The sequence below is a fragment of the Protopterus annectens genome, chromosome 17.part0 (genome assembly GCF_019279795.1).
Source record: "Protopterus annectens isolate FY-2018-M chromosome 17.part0, PAN1.0, whole genome shotgun sequence".
Classification (NCBI taxonomy): domain Eukaryota; kingdom Metazoa; phylum Chordata; order Ceratodontiformes; family Protopteridae; genus Protopterus; species Protopterus annectens.
In genome coordinates, this window is record NC_056751.1 from 355,293,863 (window position 1) to 355,312,994 (window position 19,132).

The 19,132-nt window shown below is 39.7% G+C and overlaps 1 protein-coding gene across 1 annotated transcript in view; it reads left to right on the forward strand.

Moving 5' to 3' along the window:
- LOC122791697 overlaps nucleotides 1-19,132 on the forward strand; it is a 1,032,604-nt gene that overhangs the window by 545,498 nt on the left and 467,974 nt on the right. The window contains exon 8 of the mRNA XM_044059589.1: nucleotides 9,298-9,418. Coding sequence (XP_043915524.1) covers nucleotides 9,298-9,418 — 121 coding nt within the window. The remainder of the gene's footprint in view (nucleotides 1-9,297; nucleotides 9,419-19,132) is intronic.

Here is a 19,132-nt window from a genome sequence, read left to right on the forward strand (position 1 = left end):
GGAACCAGGAGACAGAATGGGCGCTGGAATTGCAAAAAGTGGAATTAAGTCCAGTCCCTGATGTTACTACATGTATGCTATCCTCATGACCACCATGACGAATTCTACCAGTGATTTCACTGTCTACAGTTTTTCATCTGTTAACGTCGATGCTTGTCATGGGGGTTTTTTTGCTTGAGGTCTAACTTTTGTACCTAACAGGCACATGGATGTTGCAAACACACTCATGGATCTTAAGGAATATTCCAGAAAATTAAATTTCATGGTCATGTTTCAAAATGTGGGATCAGCAATGCAACCATTAAGGATATCCAGCACTTGTAATCCTCTGATTCACCCTGTGATTAACTGTTTTGAAAAAATCTGTGAGTTGGATATTTGTAACTTGGCATGTTTGGATGGCAAAGTAAGAAAACATACTTTCAAATAGAATCTTTCTAGAGAAGAAACAGTGAGATTAAATGATTTATGAAGGAACGAAGACATCAGGACCATGCAACCTGACAAAGGGGGGGGGGGGTGGATTGGCCATGATGAATGTGTGTGACTATAATATTTAAATGAGGTCCATTTTTGCATCTGACACCTATAAGGAGGTGTCTGTGAATGAGGCCAATGTTGCATACAATAGAATAAAGGCACTTCTAAATGACTTATTTATTGACCAACAGATTTCAGTTGATGATTATAAGTATCTAAATGTGATGCATTCTAAGATCCCCCAGATGTTTGGTTTGCCTAAGATCCAGAAAAACAAAAATCAACCACCTATGCGACCAATTGTTGATGGCCGTGGTTCTATCACCCCCACCTTGGCCAAATTTTTGTACACTAGATTAAAACGTTTGGTTACCCAAGAGCCACATGTTTGCCATGATTTGAGGGAATTATTTGCAAAAAAATGAATGACCCTCCCTTCAAAGACACATACACCTCTATCACTGGGTCTACATTAGAACACCGAACGTTCAAAATGCCTAGTGTTTTAATATCGACCCGTTTTCAGCAAACGCTGATAATATCAAAGAAACAGAAAACCAAATTTTTTCCTAGGGAAAGAATTTGGTTGTCCATTTCTGTTGCTTCGGTATTTTCAGCGCTGTGGTGGAAAGTTATGGGTCGGGTTCAGGTAAATGTGTGATTGTGTGGACGTGAGCGTTAGGGCGGGTTAGGTGAGTTAGAGTTAGGGTGCGGGTCAGGTAAGTGTGCGATTGTGTGGACATGAGGGTTAGGGCGGGGTAGGTGAGTTAAGATTAGGGTGCGGGTGAGATGACTGTGCGATAGTGACAGACCTTAGGGTTTGGGTTAAGGTAAGTGGATAGTTAGTGGTGTATGTGTAGTTTAGTGTAGGGTTAGGTGTAAGGGTTTAGATGTATGTGTGCAGATTGCTGTTAATTTGTTGTGCTTGTGTTACGTGCATGTGTTTTGGAACAGCAATTTTTTTCCCTAGGAAAAAATTCGCTGTTCTGAATGTTCGATGTTTTAAACTTTCGATTCATAGGTTTCGATATTAGAACACTCGACATTTTGAATGTTCGGTGTTCTAATATAGATCCTTATCACTGTGGATGTCAAGGACTTGTATTTGGGCCTTCTCCACAACTTAGGACTGGAATGGTTTCCTGAATTTTTGATGGAGAAGAATATCCCACAAGACCAAATTAAATATGTTATGTAGTCCTATCTCGCCGTAATTCTTGCTGGATGGGTACGGAGCCAGCTTGGCCGATACTAAAGTTTGAGAGCTTTTACTGGCTCGAGGCTAACCCCTATCCCATGGTGCCTCACGGCAATTCCCCAGATCTCGTTTGCCGCAAAAGCTTTGAGGTTGTCTCCTTACTGGCTTGTTGGCTAAGTAGCAGGTTTTTTTTTTTTGACAAATCTTATTTCTCATATTTTTCTTCTTATTTCTATATAAATAGTTATTATCTACTTACTGTGTGATTGTTTTGAGTGTTTGATCCCCTGTTCCACCTTTTTAGGATTTTATGGCCCGTTTTAGTTAGAGGGCCGTAGTTGCCCATTTAAATTAGAGGGCCTTTCCTCCCTGAGTGCTAGCCCTTCTTTCCTTATAAAAAAAAAAAAAAAAAAAAACTTTTCTTCTCTTCATAACTTTGCCATTAGTTATAGTAGTATTGTTATAGTTATAACTGATTTTTGCCTTGTTTTCTTGTCAGCATGTCCAAAGAAAAAGATAGAGAACACAAGGAACACCGCCCTTCTGGCTTCAAAAAATGTGACAAGTGTTCACAAAAAAATGTCATTGACTGACAGTCACACTAGCTGTGTGTGCTGTCTGGGAGAGGCTCATTTACAAGAACCCTGTACCTTTTGCCATGCCTTCAGTACTAGGGTTCTTAATGAGAGAAAACGTAAATTAATTGACAGGGGTCTTATGAATAGTTCCTTCCAGGAACAGCTGGAACATGGTCAGACATCTCCCAAAACTGTGAAGAGAAAATCTTCGGTTCCAGCTTCGGAGCCATCTAAGAAGTCTAAAGCGACGGAGCCAAGGAGTTCTGGCTCCGATTCCGCTTCTTCTGTCTTGGTGCCGTCCACTTCTTCAGTGCCCAGGCAACCTTCGGCATTGAGACACTCACCAGTTATTGACCCTATTTCACCAACATTGAGGTCTCCTATTTTAGAAAGGAGGAGATCTCCTTCTGTCTCCACCCATTCCTCCAGGATGCTTTCAGATGAGGATATTGAACAGGTGGTGAAGAGGTTGCTATGTGACCCAGCTCTGGCTAAAAAGTTAGCTCTTCCGGACCCAAAGGCTTCAGAGCCTTCCCATCTCCAGACTACTGCTTCTCCTCCGACTGCTTCGCTCTCGGAGTTGAACACTTCTGGTTCTTCTGTGTTGGATGCTTCTGTTCCGAGAATTCTTCCTGCTTCCTTGGAACCGATAACGCTATCCTCAGTGGCTCAGTCTGGAGCAGAGGGATCTGGGAGCCGACATTCTCGAGTCAACTCCGAGAGAGATAGTCACCCATTTTTTCTTCGGAACCGACCCTCCTTCTCGGTGCTTCAGATTGACTGAGCTCGGTTCCCACATCTGCTTCAGAACCAGTCCCTCCTGCTCGGAGTCGACCTTTCATCTCCTTGGAGCGGAGGTCATCTTCAGAGCAAGGTGGAAAGGCCTTCGAACCAATAGAGAAAGCTTTGTCCAGTGCCAAAGCCCTGCCTCTGGACCTGACGTCTCACCAGCAACCTCTTCTCCCCTGCCACCCCCTCAGCGTAGGGAATCAGAGATTCAAGCAGCCCCCATTTGAGGTGTACCCTCTTCTGAGACCTCCACAGATTATCCCACTGGAGACCTACCTCTGAAGAGACTTTGTAAGAGGAAGCACATTGACTCACCTGAGTCTGTCATGTCAGACACTGATTTGGATGAGTCAGAAGGGTCCCATAGATCCCCCTGTGAGGATGTCACCTTTGCTGACATCCTGGAAATCCTTAGAAAGAGTGATGATTGGAAGACCTGTAACCCTACTGAGGATGAATCAGTGTACCTTGCGGCTTTTAGTTCCTGACCTTCCACCTCCTGGGTAACACCACCTTATGACCAACTCTTGGGGGACATATCCCAGAAAGCCTGGACCTCCCTGGACACAGTGGAGCCTGTGCTGAGGAGGCCAAACAAATTTATGACTGCACCAGAAGGTAAGTCCTTTCTTTCTAAGGGAGTTTCTGTGAATGCTATGCTGGTAGCAACAGCCATGAAAAAGGAGTTGTCCGAGATATCTTCTAATATCCATCCTCCTAATAAAGAGTCCAAGATGATGGATAGGTATGGAAGGCATTCCTTCTCTTCAGCAGCATTTACCTTACGATCACTGAATTACGTGTCCCATTTTACTAGACTTCAGAGGGATCTCCTGAAGGAGTTGGGAGACACCCTTCAGGGCTCAGTAGCGGACGGAGCGAGCAGGGCAGCTGAAGCAGGAATTTCTCTTAGAAGGCCTTCCTGGATGCATGTATGTAACTTCACAGAATCCTTTAAGTCTTCCTTTACAAACATCCCCTTTGATGGTTCAACTCTTTTTGGACGACAGGTAAAAGAGACTTTGACCAGGTGCGAGCAGGAAGGGAAAAACCTTATCTGCTGTCGGAGTCCGTTTCTCCCTTCCTTCTAGACCCTATCCCAAGGGTCAAACTGGAGGGAAAATGTGGTTCCATAAATCCCAAAAAGGTTTCCCCTCAGGCACAAGGTCAAACCTCCCCTAGAGGCAGAGGGGGAGGATATAATGGAAGACGCCACCCTTGCCGCAGAGGAGGTCTGCAACATCAGGGAGATAGAGATACTTTCTTTGATCATCCCTTCCATTGCCCCTGAGGGGTTGCCTGACTGTCCATCTCTGGAGGCAGTCGGGGGTTGTCTTTCACTGTACCCAAGCGCCTGGCTACAAATTTCCCAAGATCGTTGGGTACAAACCATAATATCCAGAGGTTACCGTATTCCCTTTGTTTCCATTCCCCCTGTAAACTAGTCTCTAACAGACATGCCACCTATTCAATTAGACTGTGCAACATCAGAGGTCATCTCATTGCTGCAATAAAAGTAATCCAAGAAGTCCCCACAGAGCAAATACGATCTGGAACTTACGATTCTTCTTAGTTCCAAAAAAGACAGGGGACTGGAGATCAATTCTAGATCTCAGCAAACTCAAGAAGTCTGTAAAGAAATTGAAGTTCTGAATGATCACTCTGCAGTCGATATTTCCCTTTATCGGGAAAGACAATTGGATGTGCTGAATAGAACTTCAGGATGCATACTACCACATCAAAATGGACAGGCGCTCCAGAAGACACCTACACTTTCGGCTGGGAGCCAGTCATTTTAAATTTAGAACACTGCCCATTGGCCTCACTACAGCCCTCAGAGTGTTCACCAAATGCATGGCAGAGGTAACAGCTCACCTGAGACATCAAGGATTCCAGGTGTTTCTGTACCTAGACAACTGGCTCCTCACTGCTACCACCTAGCACCAACTAATCAGAACCAGGGACGAGACTCTATCCTTGTGCGCCAGATTAGGCATTACAATAAACCTAGAAACATCAGCCTTATCTCCATCGTAGCGCATTGTATTCTTAGGGTCAGAAATAGACTCAACCACCATGACAGCAAAACTGACACCAGAAAGGATAGAATTGTTACACAACCAAGTCAGATTCTTGCTGAAGAGAGACAAAGTACAGGCCAGGATAGTCCTTCAGGTCCTAGGAACTATGGCTTCCACCATTCTCTTAGTTCCCCTAGCCCATTTGCACATGAGAATACTTCAGTAGCTACTATTTGCCCAGTGGTCAATGCAGGATCTCCCCCTGTCTCACCAAATACTCATCACAAACTCCTGCAAGAAGATCTAACATGTTGGTTACATATGGATCAACTTCATGTAGGTCGTCCACTTGCTCCCCCTCAAGAAAATGCAGTCTTGACCATGGATGCCTCCCAGATAGGGTGTGGGGGGGCATCATCTGGGAATGACGGTCCAAGGTACTTGGCAGGATCACGATAACCACTTGCACATAAATGTTCTGGAGATGAGAGTGGTGCTATATGCGTTGCAAGCACTTCACAGTTCTCTTCCCACTGGGACAATTACGATTCAATCAGACAACATGTCTGTAGTGTGGTACATAAATAAGCAAGGGGGAACCAAATCTTACCCACTTTGTCGAGAGGCTTTAAGAGTATGGAAATGGGTGATGGACACTCAATGCTTTCTGGTAGCAACGCACATCTTGAGGAAGTCCAGTGTGATAGCAGACAAACTCAGTCAAGCAATTCTGATGCCTCACGAGTGGTCCCTGAATTCAGAAGTTGCAGAAGAGATTTTTCACAAAAGGGGCCAGCCTTGCTGTGACCTATTCGCCATGTACATGAACACCAAATGCAGCAGCTACTTTGCCCTAATTCCCCATCCGGGATGATCTGGTCCACAATTGGCCTCCGGAACTCCTTTATGCTTTTCCACCTTTTCCTCTCAATCCAAAAGTGATTCAGAAATCAAAATTGTTGAACTCATTGCTCCTTACTGGCCTCACCAAGTCTGGTTCCCCTTCCTGTGGCCCTATCTCTTGGAGGAACCATGGATTCTGGAACCATCTCCAGACCTCCTGATTCATCAGTCAGGTCAGTTCCATCCTACTATCCGAACCCTGAAATTGACAGCATGGCTGCTCCAGTTCCACGAATAGCCAGGTGTGTTTCCCTTTCCCCTACAGTCAAACACATTCTGATTTCTTCACACAAACCTTCCACTAGGAAATTGTATTCCAGTAAATGGATATGGTTCTCCTTTTGGGCAGCAAACCAAGACATAGATCCCTACTCAGCTCCTATAGAGTCTATCCTGTCCTTCCTGGCATCCATTTTTCATGAAGGAGCTGCAGCTGCTACTATTAGAGTTCAGTTAGCCGCCATCTCTAATTATCATTTTGGCTACATGGGAAATCCAATCATGTCCCACTCTTTATGCAAAACCTTTTTGAAAGGAGTCCTTCTTCTCAGACCTCCAATCAGACAACCACCGGAGCCCTGGGACCTAAACCTAGTTCTTATAGCTTTAATTTCTCCACCCTTTGAACCCTCTTCTTCATTGGATCTGAAATTCTTGTCTTGGAAGACATTGTTCTTAGTGGCTATAACATTTTCTAGGAGAGTTTCAGAATTGCAAGCCCTTACCATTCGACCTCCTTACATTGTTTTCCACAAGGATAGAGTCTCACTTAGAACTGATCCTTCCTAAGGTATGAGCATAATCTCAACACAACTATTGAACTACCAGTTTTCTTCCCAAATCATACTAATAAATCAGAGTACAGACTACACCAACTGGATGTCCACAGAATTCTCAGGTTTTACCTGCACAGGACTAAATAATTTTGAAAATCAGACAAATTATTTGTTTCCTTTTCAGACAAAAATAAAGGCTTTCCTGTTTTTAAGGTCACTTTGTCTAAATGGCTTTCAGACTGCATTGCATTTGCTTACAAAGCTGCTGGCAGACAATTACCAGCCAAAGTAAAAGGCCATTCAACCAGAGCGGTATCTACTTCATATGCCTTTAAATCTAAACTCCCAATTGATACCATTTGTGCAGCAGCTACTTGGGCAAGACCTCATACTTTTGTCACTCATTACAAATTGGATTTGGCCTTCCTGGACAGGTCATCCTTTGGGTCCACTGTGCTGAAGAGTCTCTTCGCTTGAGCCACCCGGGATAAAGGTGCTAGGGACGCTGTCCCATCCAGCAAAAGAATTACAGAAAGATAGGACTACATAACATAAAGAAGTTATGTACTTACCATAATGTTCCATATTTGTAGTCCATCTCATTTACATTCTTGCATCCCACCCCACATTCCTGTTTCCTGGAGGAACTGGTGAACTATACATTATGCTGTCTGACCTGGTTGTAATGGTCTGTCCACCTGGCATGGATAGTAATACAATGCGTTCTGTTTGTATGTGCATAGTTATTGAGAGTTTACTGACTATTATGTACCCTGTTACTTGATTGCAAACAAGATCTGGGGAATTGCCCTGAAGCACCATGGGATAGGGTTAGCCTCGAGCCAGTAAAAGCTCTCGAGCTTTAGCATCGGCCGAGTTAGAGCCAAGTATCGGCTCCAAACCCATCCAGCAAGAATGTAGGTGAGATGGACTACAAACATGGAATGTTATGGTAAGTACATAACTCCTTTTTTATGTCAATTTATTGGAGATTGTACTGAAAAATTATTTTGTTAAATATGATTTGTTCTTACAACAAGCAGGGGTAGCCACCGGTGCAACATATGGAGGTCTTTTTGCCAACATTATTATGATACAATGGGAAAAAAAGTTCTTATTTAACTCCTCTTTTTTTCATCATGTAGATTCTACACATGCTTTTTGAATGATATTTTCATTCTGTGGGATGGTGCAGCTCATGACATCCCCCATTTTTTGGCATGTATTAATCAAACAACAATGTTTCTTGCATTCACCTGTGAGAGTAATGATGTGAACATAGCTTACCTGGATATATGGTTGAGCAAGGACAATACAAACAGAAGATTCACCTCCAAAATTTATAGGAAACCCCCTTATTCGAGCAGTTTTCTCCACTTTGACAGTTTGCACCCTATATCACAGAAAAGGGCAGTGGTCAAGGGTCGGTTTGTGAGGGCAGCCCGAATGAACAAGAAGATACTGCCTTTTGGGATAAGTGCATATTGATGAAAACATGTTTTTTAAAACATGGCTGTCCTACAAAACAAAAATGAACGATCTGGGTCTTGTAGAGTTGGAGGAGATTGGGAAGAGTTGCTTCTGTAAAGGGGGTTTGAGGATGACTGCATTGCAAGGAAAGAGAAGAAAAAAGAGAGATCTTAAAAGGGCAATACATTAAACAGTTCATATCAGAACAAGGATGGGGAATATGTCCAGCTAGACAACATATTTTGACTGTACATGCACCTAAAATGAGAGAAAAAGGTAGAAGATTTAAGTGACTGATATATTCTTTGAGTTATGCACCATTTACAAATTCCACTAAAAATATTGAGCAAAAAAAAGTTTTACTTTGAAATTCTCACCCGAAGAACTGAAGATGACATCTGGTGACACTGACTTTATATAAGATTGTGCTAACTGACAGCAATGGAGATTTGTCAGAAGGCAGGCATTAGCCTAATTGAGAAGGAAACTTTACTGTTAAATTAAAGTGGTAAAATAATAACAGATACTGGCAAATGGAAGATGAAATGCAAGGAATATGGCTACATGACTTCTTTGAATACCTAGTGATCCTACTTTGGAGAGGATTACTTTTAACAACAAACTACAAATTATAACATTTGGGTTTACTCACCACTGAAGTTGAGATGATTCTTTGATTTTTTTTTCTGTAGTTGAGGCCTATCTTGACTTTCAGTCTGTTGCAATATCCCTTTTAAAGTCATTGTTAAAGGATGCTTTGAAGTGTGCATGACAGTACTCCACAGTGTAATCTACTGCACTGGTAACGTACTGTCATTCCCATACTGTTTATTTCTAAGTTCAGCTTGTACAAGCATGCCAGAATTATTTCTTGAGCATTAGTGAATTTGCACAGTACTAGTGTTTTCATTTTCACATTTTTTTGTCTTTTATGATACATGACCTAGAAACTTAGTTTCACTTTTTAGCTTTCACTTTAATTGCAAACAGCTGTAGAGAGTGCAGATGGGGTACAGTTTAATTTGTATGTTATATGACATGGTAAAAAATGAAATATTTATCTAGATATTCTGCTTCCTTAGGAGGTGAGCTACTGCCAAGGAATGAGTCAGATTGCGGCCATCTTGCTGATGTATTTAAATGAAGAGGATGCCTTCTGGGCACTGTCACAGCTGCTAACTGATCAGAAGCATGCAATGCATGGTAGGAGTCCTTTACTGCAGATTCCATAATTGTGTATATTGTGCTATAAAGAATAGTTTTCCAAGCATAGCACTTGTTAAATTGTTTGTGATATTACTTTGTCATCTTAAGGGACACTGATTTCCATTTTCCAGGAAAAGTGGCAGAAAATCACAAATTTAGACTGTGTGAATTTGTGAAAAAATGGGATTTTCAAGAAATTGTGCATTTCATACGGAGCATTAATTCACTGTAAGCTATATTCTTTTTGATATTTACAACTTATAATACTGTCTTTCCATCAATTCATTGCCGTTAAGTCACATTCAAGTCCATATAGTGACCCAGTGAATAGTTGATGCCATCCACAGAGTTTTCACAGCAAAAAGGAAATGGAAATAGATTGTCAGGCCCTGGTTGAATATTACGCATACACCCATGGACAGTGTAGAGTAATCAGTCCAAATACGACATGATTTTGAGACGCGAGAAGAAACAGGAGTACTCAGAGAAAACCCAGTAGAGCATATGGAGGGCATGCATATTCTGAACAGAAGGCACCCTAGCCAAGAGCTGAACCAGATAACCTCTTGCTGTGATGTAACAGTACTACTCACTGTACCACAGTGCCACTCATGAGACTATTAGTTTGCTTTACTGAGTGTTTTGTACCTAGCTCTCACAATTCAGGGGGTCACAGGCATCTTGGGAGAGGGATGTCCCATAAACCACATAGAGCTACAGGCAGTCTTGCTCTGAAGGATTTGGATTGGGACACTAAGGTCGCAGTCTGTCTTGAACCAGTCTAACACCAGTCTGTCATATGGTGCCTAAACAAGCAGAGTATCACATATGCCTGTCCTCTGTGTTGAAAGTTGATGTAAGTCTAGAATAGGACCAAAAACAGAGGCATTACTTTCGCAGTCAGTCATGATCCAAGAGAGGTGAACATGATGACAAATTCCTTGAGCTTTTCTTCCAGTCATCTTCTGGAACAGAAGATTCAAGAGTCTTATCTGGTCAAGGTTTTACAGCACTTGGGCACTCCAATGGCTGACCTTTTCATCAGCCAGGATAATACGGTCCTCTCCAAGTTCTTCTTAGCTAATTAGGGAAAACAGCAGTTGATGGTAAATGATGATTCTTCTTGTGGCAAGAAAAGTAGCAATATGCTTCTCCAGTGTTTCACCTTATTATACACCTCATCACAACACTGGAGAAGAAAGACTAAAATGTTATCCTCTTAGTTCTGTGGTGGTCAAAAGGGTTGTAGTTTCAGGATGTCAGATCCCTGGGAATGCAGGAAACTATCCCAGCATAACCCATGAAGTACCCCCATGGGATGACGTCCAATTCCATCTCATTATATGATTTCAGGTTTAGATTCCTTGCACCTGTTTGACCACCCTTATAATGCTTTGGAGGTAATTGAAGTTGGAGGAAGCCTTCCACCCATTAGACTTATTCGGTTAAACAGAAGAGGTTATCCATGAAATGGAGAAGTTATACTATGTTGCATCAGTCATTTAACCTGCAGGTGGTTCTGCTCTACCCCAAGCATTTCTATTATTTAAGTCTTAGTTAGTCCATGGTCAAGATGCATGCTTCCAGCATTTCTTCTCATCGTGAGTTTGCAGAGGCAGAACTGTCATCTTTTTCTGGTGGGTGAATAAGTTCCTTAAAGTTTTTTTTTACATTATCTGTGAAGACCTCTCTGTTTTTCACTTAAATTTCTAGTTTGAGAGACTTGGCCATCAAGTTTGAGTCTGCTGGTTCAACAGGTCTGATGCTGTCTCTTATAAGGTGTGGTAGTCAGCTTCAGTCCTTTGTTTGTAGGGAACTATATTTGACTGATCAGGTGTCTCTAAAGAACTAGTCCACTTTTCATCCTAAAGTGGTGCTAGAGTTATTCCTAAACCTTTCCTTTTATCTTCTTTTTTATTTGTAGGGATAAAACCCAAGGCAAAAGGGTCCTTCACACCACATCTTTGAGCTGTTGGCTGTAGTTTTACCCAAGAAGAGTGCTGTTTCCAGAATATTGAATAGATGTTTATCTGTTTTGCTATCATGAGGGAGGTGCTGGCAACTTTAAGAAAACATGTTACAAAGAGACTGCTAACTGTAATATGATTTCTTTATTTGTTTATATTTGTATGTCAGAATAGTCTGACCGAATAAAGCACATTTTCAGCAGAGATCCAGGGGAAAATGCTGTATAAACCGGAAATATAGAAGAAGTACAGACTTAGTATATTAAATCACTTGAACAGGCATGAGCACCGTATCTGCTATATGTATATGTGTGTTTATATATATATATATATATATATATATATATATATATATATATATATATATATATATATATATATATATTAAACACCAAAAACGAATCCAGCACAATAACGGGAGACACAGGCAGCACTAGCTTAAATAAAAGCTTTTATTGTGAGAAGCACAATCCCCAAACCGGTTTCGCTACAAAGAGCGTCATCAGTAGGTGCAGACTAACGTGATTGCACGCATTTTGTATAGAAGCCAACTCCACGCCTCCTTAAAGTGCCCTACTGTATACAAACATATGGCAATCACTTACATATAGTAAGAATTGATGTCTAACATTTATTACCCTAAATTATTAAAAGCAATACAAGGACTACCAAAAATAAACTAGCAACATTCTAATTACGTGACTAAACAAACACATATCACTTTGTCCAGGGAAACTAAAAACTGACCATATATTAAATAACATCAGCTAAATGTGATATTACACTAAAACACCTAACAGTTTACATATACATTCTAATATATGGCAAAATAACCCCAAACAAAATCACCAATGGTCATTAAGACCCGGTTTAAAAAGTGCCCCAAGATTAATAATCCACCTACGCTCCATATTAGTAAGTAGCTGATGTCGCAAGGGTTCATTAATATTACTTGATTTTAACGTATCAATCCCCACAAAAATGAAATGAGAAGCTTGATGTTGTATAGTGTGCTTATATAAAGCACTACGTATACGTTTACATTTAATATCACTGATGTGAAGTGCAATTCTTTGTTTGAAACTACATGACGTTTGCCCTACATAAAATGCCCCACATTGGCAAACCGCCATGTAAACAACCCAAGAGCTAGTACATTTAATATGATGTCTAATGTCATAGACTTTACTGGTATTAACTGATGTAAATGATGAAGTTCTAGACACTAATTTACAATATCTACAATTCCCACAGAAAGTACATCCTGGACGACCCACTGGCACATTCATAAAACTAGAGACTTCATTCTTGAAGCCTGAGAAATGTTGTCCCAGAGTTTTGCCCCGTCGATAACCAAACTGACATTTATTTGGTATAATATTTGAAAAGAAGGGGTCACTAGTAAAAATGTGCCAGTATTTAGAAATAATCTCCTTGATCTTAAATGTGTTACTTCCATAGGTTGTAATGAATCTAACTACAGGTGTCTGATTCACATTATCCACAACTTTGTGTTGTAATAGCTTAACTCTGTCTAACTCTTTACCCTTTAAATAAGCTGTATTTAATATGGGTTCATGATATCCACGGTCCAGAAACCTCTGCTTTAAAGCTGCTGCTTGGCATTCAAAATCATCATTGGACAAACAAATCCGTCTAATACGCTGGAATTGAGCTGTTGGTATATTATTAATGATGTGTGGTGGATGGCAACTGTTGGCCGACAACAAAGAATTTTTTGAGAATGGTTTCCTGTGTAATGTAGTAACTACAGTACCATCAAGTGTCTTAGTGACATGTACATCCAGGAAATCAACCATGAACAGGTCTATTTTACCTGTAAACTTAATCCCAAACATATTCTTATTGAGATATTGAACAAAAATATCCCATTCTCCAACAGTGCCATTCCATATCACTCAGCAGTCATCTAGGTATCTCCGCCACATCAATAGTTGTTTCTTAAATGCAAAACCCTCCTGATAAATATACTGGGCTTCAAATAAACCCATAAACAGGTCTGCATATGTGGGGGCAAAAGTAGCCCCCATTGCTGTTCCTTTGCTTTGGAGATACCACTGATCCTGAAACCTGAAAACATTATGCTCCAACACCAAAGTTAGTGTATTAACAATAAAGTCTATATATATACACACACACACACACACACACACACACACACACACACACACACACACACATATAGATATATGGAGAGTGCGTGTGTGCATGTGTGTGTGTTGCATAAATTTATTTACGTATATATACATATACATATATATATATATATATATATATATATATATATATATATATACACACACACATAGAGAGAGAGAGAGAGAATGTGTGTGTGTGTGTATATATATATATATATATATATATATATATATATATATATATATATATATAGATATATATATATATATATATATATATATAGATAGATATATGTATGTGTATATATATATATATATATATAAATATATATATGCATATATACATATATATATATATATATATATATATATGTATATATATATATATATATATATATATATATATATATATATATATATATATATATAGGTGTCTATCAGTTGATCGAGTTTTCAGAAACTCGAAATTCATATAGTTGAGGCCATATGATTGAGTTTTTGAAAACCCAAAGCTTTTGAATGGAGATTACAGTACAAAGAGAACCTGGAGATTTACCTTTTTCCCTAATGTAATGTGATCTCGGAGCCCCCCTGCAAAAGCGTTAAAAAAAAATATTTTTTTGCGTGCGTTATTTATTTTTTTTTTTTAAATTCGAGTTTTCGGAAATTCAGTCATGTGGTCTTGACCATATGAATTTCGAGTTTTTGAAAACTCGGCTATTCTGACATAGACCTATATGTATATATATATATATATATATATCTGTATATATATATATATATATATATATATATATATATATATATATAGATATACATATATATATATATATATATATATATATATATATATATATATATTTATATACACATATATATATATATATATATATATATATATATATATGTATAGATATATAGATATATATATATACATATAGATATCTATATGGGTCTACTTCACTTCACAGAAATCCCGTTTCACTGAAATTCAAAATTCATTTCACTGAGACCAAATCACATAAAGTTCACAACACTGAAAACTTCATTTCACTGAATCTCATTTCACTGACAGCTTACAATGCTACATTTCAAAAGGCTAAATGGAAAACCAAAGACAAACAAACTCACAAAAGTAAAGCCTACCTCCTTCAACAACTTAAAAACGACTTATTTATCCTCTTAACAGAAGCCAGACAATATAAAAGCAAACTAAGTCGGGGCTACTCCCCCACCTCCCCAACTATATATACTAACTCCAGGTCACACTACAGTGGGGATGAGGACATATACCCTTTATTTGCCTCACAGTACTCTACATACTGCCACATCAAGTCTATAGCTTACAATTCAGTGAAATGAAAGGGTGGTACGGAAACAGATGCTTGGTGCCAGAACCATGGGGTCAAGCTCAATGCCATGAAATGTATAGTTATCTCCTTTGGGAAAAAACGTACCCATGAATTACCACATAGGTGGCGGTACACTAAACACCGAAAGTGTGATAAGAGACTTGGGGACACAGGTGGACAGTGGTCTCACCTTCGATAACCACATTGCTACAACAGTCAGGAAATCCTTCTATGTGGCACACCTCATCACTAAGGGCTTTTCATCCGAAAAAAGGAGGTCATTGTCCCACTGTACTCATCCCTCATTAGACCTATTGTAGAACACAATGCCCATTTGGTATGTACCTCTCAAGACATCTGCAACAACTGGAAAGGCCTCAGAAATACCACACTAAAAGAATCACAGGTCTAAAGCAGATACCCTACGCTGACCGTCTTAAAAAACTCCAGCTGTATTCTGTCGGATATCGTCTACTCAGAGGCGATCTCTGCTTAACATACAAGGCCATGTCAAACCCGAGCTGTTGGACATATTACACTTAAAGAAATCCCAGTCCCTCACAGCCACACATTCCAGGGATCTAAACCTTGTCATCACAATAAACAAAACATGCTGGAGGGATAGGTTTCTGACCCAGACATTCCCCAGACTCTGGAATAGACTGCCCATACATATCAAACAGAGCGCCTCTTTGGCCCTCTTCAAAAGGAACCTTGATGATTGGATGGGAGAAAGAAAATTCACCCCGGGGATCACGTCAGTCACCCTGCTAGACTGGGGTCCAGGGAAGTAAATAGTGTGGGAAGAAATAGCCAGGGAATTGTTATGGCTGGGCTTGTATAGGCCCTAGGGCTGATAGCCTAGTACCAACCTATGAACCTATGAGATTCAGTGAAATTTTCTTTAGGTGATTTGATCTCAGTGAAATGAATGTCACTGAAATGGGATTTCGGTGAAGTGAAGCAGACCCATAAAAAAATATGTATATATATATATATATATATATATATATATATATATATATATATATATATCTTAGAAATAGATTGATAGAGATATATCTGTATATAGATATAGATGCATATTAGATATATATAGATGTAAATGTACTTGGCATGACAAATATACAGTTGAAATAAACATGTAACAGTATAAACAATGGTATAATGTAAGTATAAGATTTAATAGCAACACCTGTCTCTATAGACAAGTTTAAGTGCATCATTAGTGTACAGCGGTTACAAGCTGTAACTTCTGGATTATGACATCATATAGGTTCACAGGTTCATAGGATGATACTGGGCTATTGGCCCAGAGGCCCTTATAAGCTTAGCCAAGAGTTTCACCCATGTTCCCTCAAAGTCAGCACCTGTTTCCCCTGTCCAGAAGTGACACAAGTGGGATTTCAGGGGTATATTTTCTGTTTCCCATCCAGAGTCCAGGTTCCTCTTAAAGAGGGCTAGAGAGGTACTCTGCTTGACATGGAGAAGGAGTCTGTTCCACAGATGGGGGAGTCTTTGGGACACATGTCTATCCCGCCAGCAAGTTCTATTAATGCCACAGACCAGGTTAAGTCCTTGCATGTGGGTTGCCTAAGTGGAATTTGTCTTATGGAAATGCTGCAACTCCGTCAAGGCTGGGTCTGAAATGACCTTGTATGCCACACACAGGTCACCTCTGAGCAGTCTTTATGAGACTGAGCAGAGGGACAGGGCTTTTAGCCTACCTGTATAGAATAGATGTTTGAAACCCTGGATTTTCCTGGTCAGGAACCTCTGTGGTGTTTCCATCTGATGCATGTGCTTGGCAAGGTACATGCCAAAGATGGCATTGTACTCGATAATGGGTCTGATAAGGGAGGAGTACAGGGATGTTATGACCTCCTTGTTCATGGATGAAATACCCTTACTTATGAGGTGTAGAAAGCCTTCCATACAATGGAGGTAATGTGGTGGTCAAAAGTCAGGTTGCTGTCAACCTGGGTGCCCAAGTCCCTCACGACTGATTGCATCCTTAGTACATTGTTATTAATGTGACAATTAGTGGGGATGACATTTTCCCCAAAGGGGATAATGATGTATTTCTTGGCATTCAGTTTGAGGCCATGCTTCTGGCACCAGTCATTAGTTTGGGTAAGACCCTCTTGGAAGGTGTTCACATCACTAGGGGAATTTAAGACAGCATCTAGCTTGCAGTCATCAGCAAACATGGTCAGCCACAGACCACTGGTTTTGGCTTGCACCTCAGAAAAGTATATCACAAACAGTAGAGGCCCCAAGACCGATCCTTGGGGAACACCACTTGTTACGGGTCTACTACTAGAGGTGGCTTCCCCTACTTTGACTGAATGGGTTCTATCAGTGAGCCATTTAGCTACCCATCTGGTAACATATGGGTTGATGCCTAGCTGGGAGAGTTTATCTGTTATCCCCAAGTGGGGAATAGTGTCAAAGGCTTTGACTAGGTCAAGGTAGATGGTGTATATGAGTATAACTGGGGAGGTGTTACATTTTGCTGTACTTGCAATGTGTTTAGAGCACTTAACTTTTTTAACACCTTTATTGAATTATCACTTAAGACATTGAAAAACATACATTTGTATAAAAGAAACCAAACTATATTAACATGTTCCCAGTCACAAACATTATGCATCATATATATCCTTTCGTATAATTGTCATCATTCCAACACTATATTCACTATGGATTTTATGTATTAAATATAACCCAGTGTTATCTCACATCTCCTTTATGCTACATGTTTTTATCTTAGTTGTATACTTATTTGTACATATTTGTTGACATTTAAACTATGTAAAATTATACTATATGTACAATTGTTTTGTAATCTACCTTCTCTGTTATTTTTTTCCTTTAAAATGCTTGTTAGTTTCATTTGTCTGTGTGGAACTTTTCACACCGGGCCTCCACTGAAAATGGACATGTTGTTCAGTCAGACTTTCCCAGTGATCAAATGTAAAATAAATAAATATAAACTACTCATCTCCTGCCCTCTTCCAAAACATTACCCTGAATGTATTGTTCCCACAGTTTCTGTTTTTTCTATATCATTTTCAAAGATCCCAGCTTCAGTTCCCCTATCTATGTCAGAATATTCAATACTTCAAATACATTTGGCATAAGCCAAGAGTTCCATCTTCAGTAATTGCTCCCTTATGTTTAGGCAATTCAGATCCTATATCTCAGCTGAAAAAAATAATGTCCTTAGTTATATGCATTTGCTCACCCAATATTTGACAGGAATACACTGCAGGGATTTTATGCATTTGATCACCCAATATTTCTGACAGGATACTCTGCAGGGATTTTAAAAGTCTGCCAAGTCATTACACTCCCAAAACATGTTCCCAGTTAACTCTTTTTTCTCCATCACACCTCCAATATTTGCCATCTACCTAAGGAAAATTATTTGGGGTATAAAAATACCTATGCAAACACTTCCATGCAAAATCCTAAATCTTCTAGGCTTTTTTTTTTTTTTTTGCATGTTCTGGAGCCATATATCTGTCCTCCCATTGTTTCCTTGTGAATTTGAATCCAATCTCTCTTTCCAGTCTTTTCTAACAGTCTCAGGTGTATTCCTGTAGTTATTGTGCAGTGTTTATAAGCCTTACCAATTATCTGTTTTTTAACATCAGCTTATGTTCTAGATTTGACTAAAAATTCTACCAGAACAGGTATTTCACTTAGGATTTCCCTATCTCTTTCTCTTTGCCTATACGTTTACATCAGTCTGTAGTCCAATTTTTTTCTTGTCCTCTTCCCATTCCATTACCTTTTTTTCTCTATTTATTTACTGCATGTTACAGTCTGTGCTCCTATCTTACACTAATTGCTGTCTTATCTTTATACCTGCCATTGTGAAAACAGCTTGTATGCTTTCAGAAAACAGTAATTGTTTACCCTTAAAAAGTACATTATTGTAGTAAATGCATTGAAATATTTAGGTGACAGGAAAAACTGCTATCTCTTATTCGCTTCCATTACGTTCAAATTTTATTTTTTTCTGAGCTGCTTGCCCTTGTACCTTTTTTTAATTTTCCATTTTTCTCAGCAAATTATGTCCAGAACTCTTGAGATTTATTGCCTCTACCTGTAATCAGCTTGACTCCATCAAAACATGTTGATGTGTCTTTCGGCTTTTCCCAGTTAGGGGTCGCCACAGCAGAACTTTGGTCCGCTAATGATTGGCAGTAGATTTTTACGTGCTGG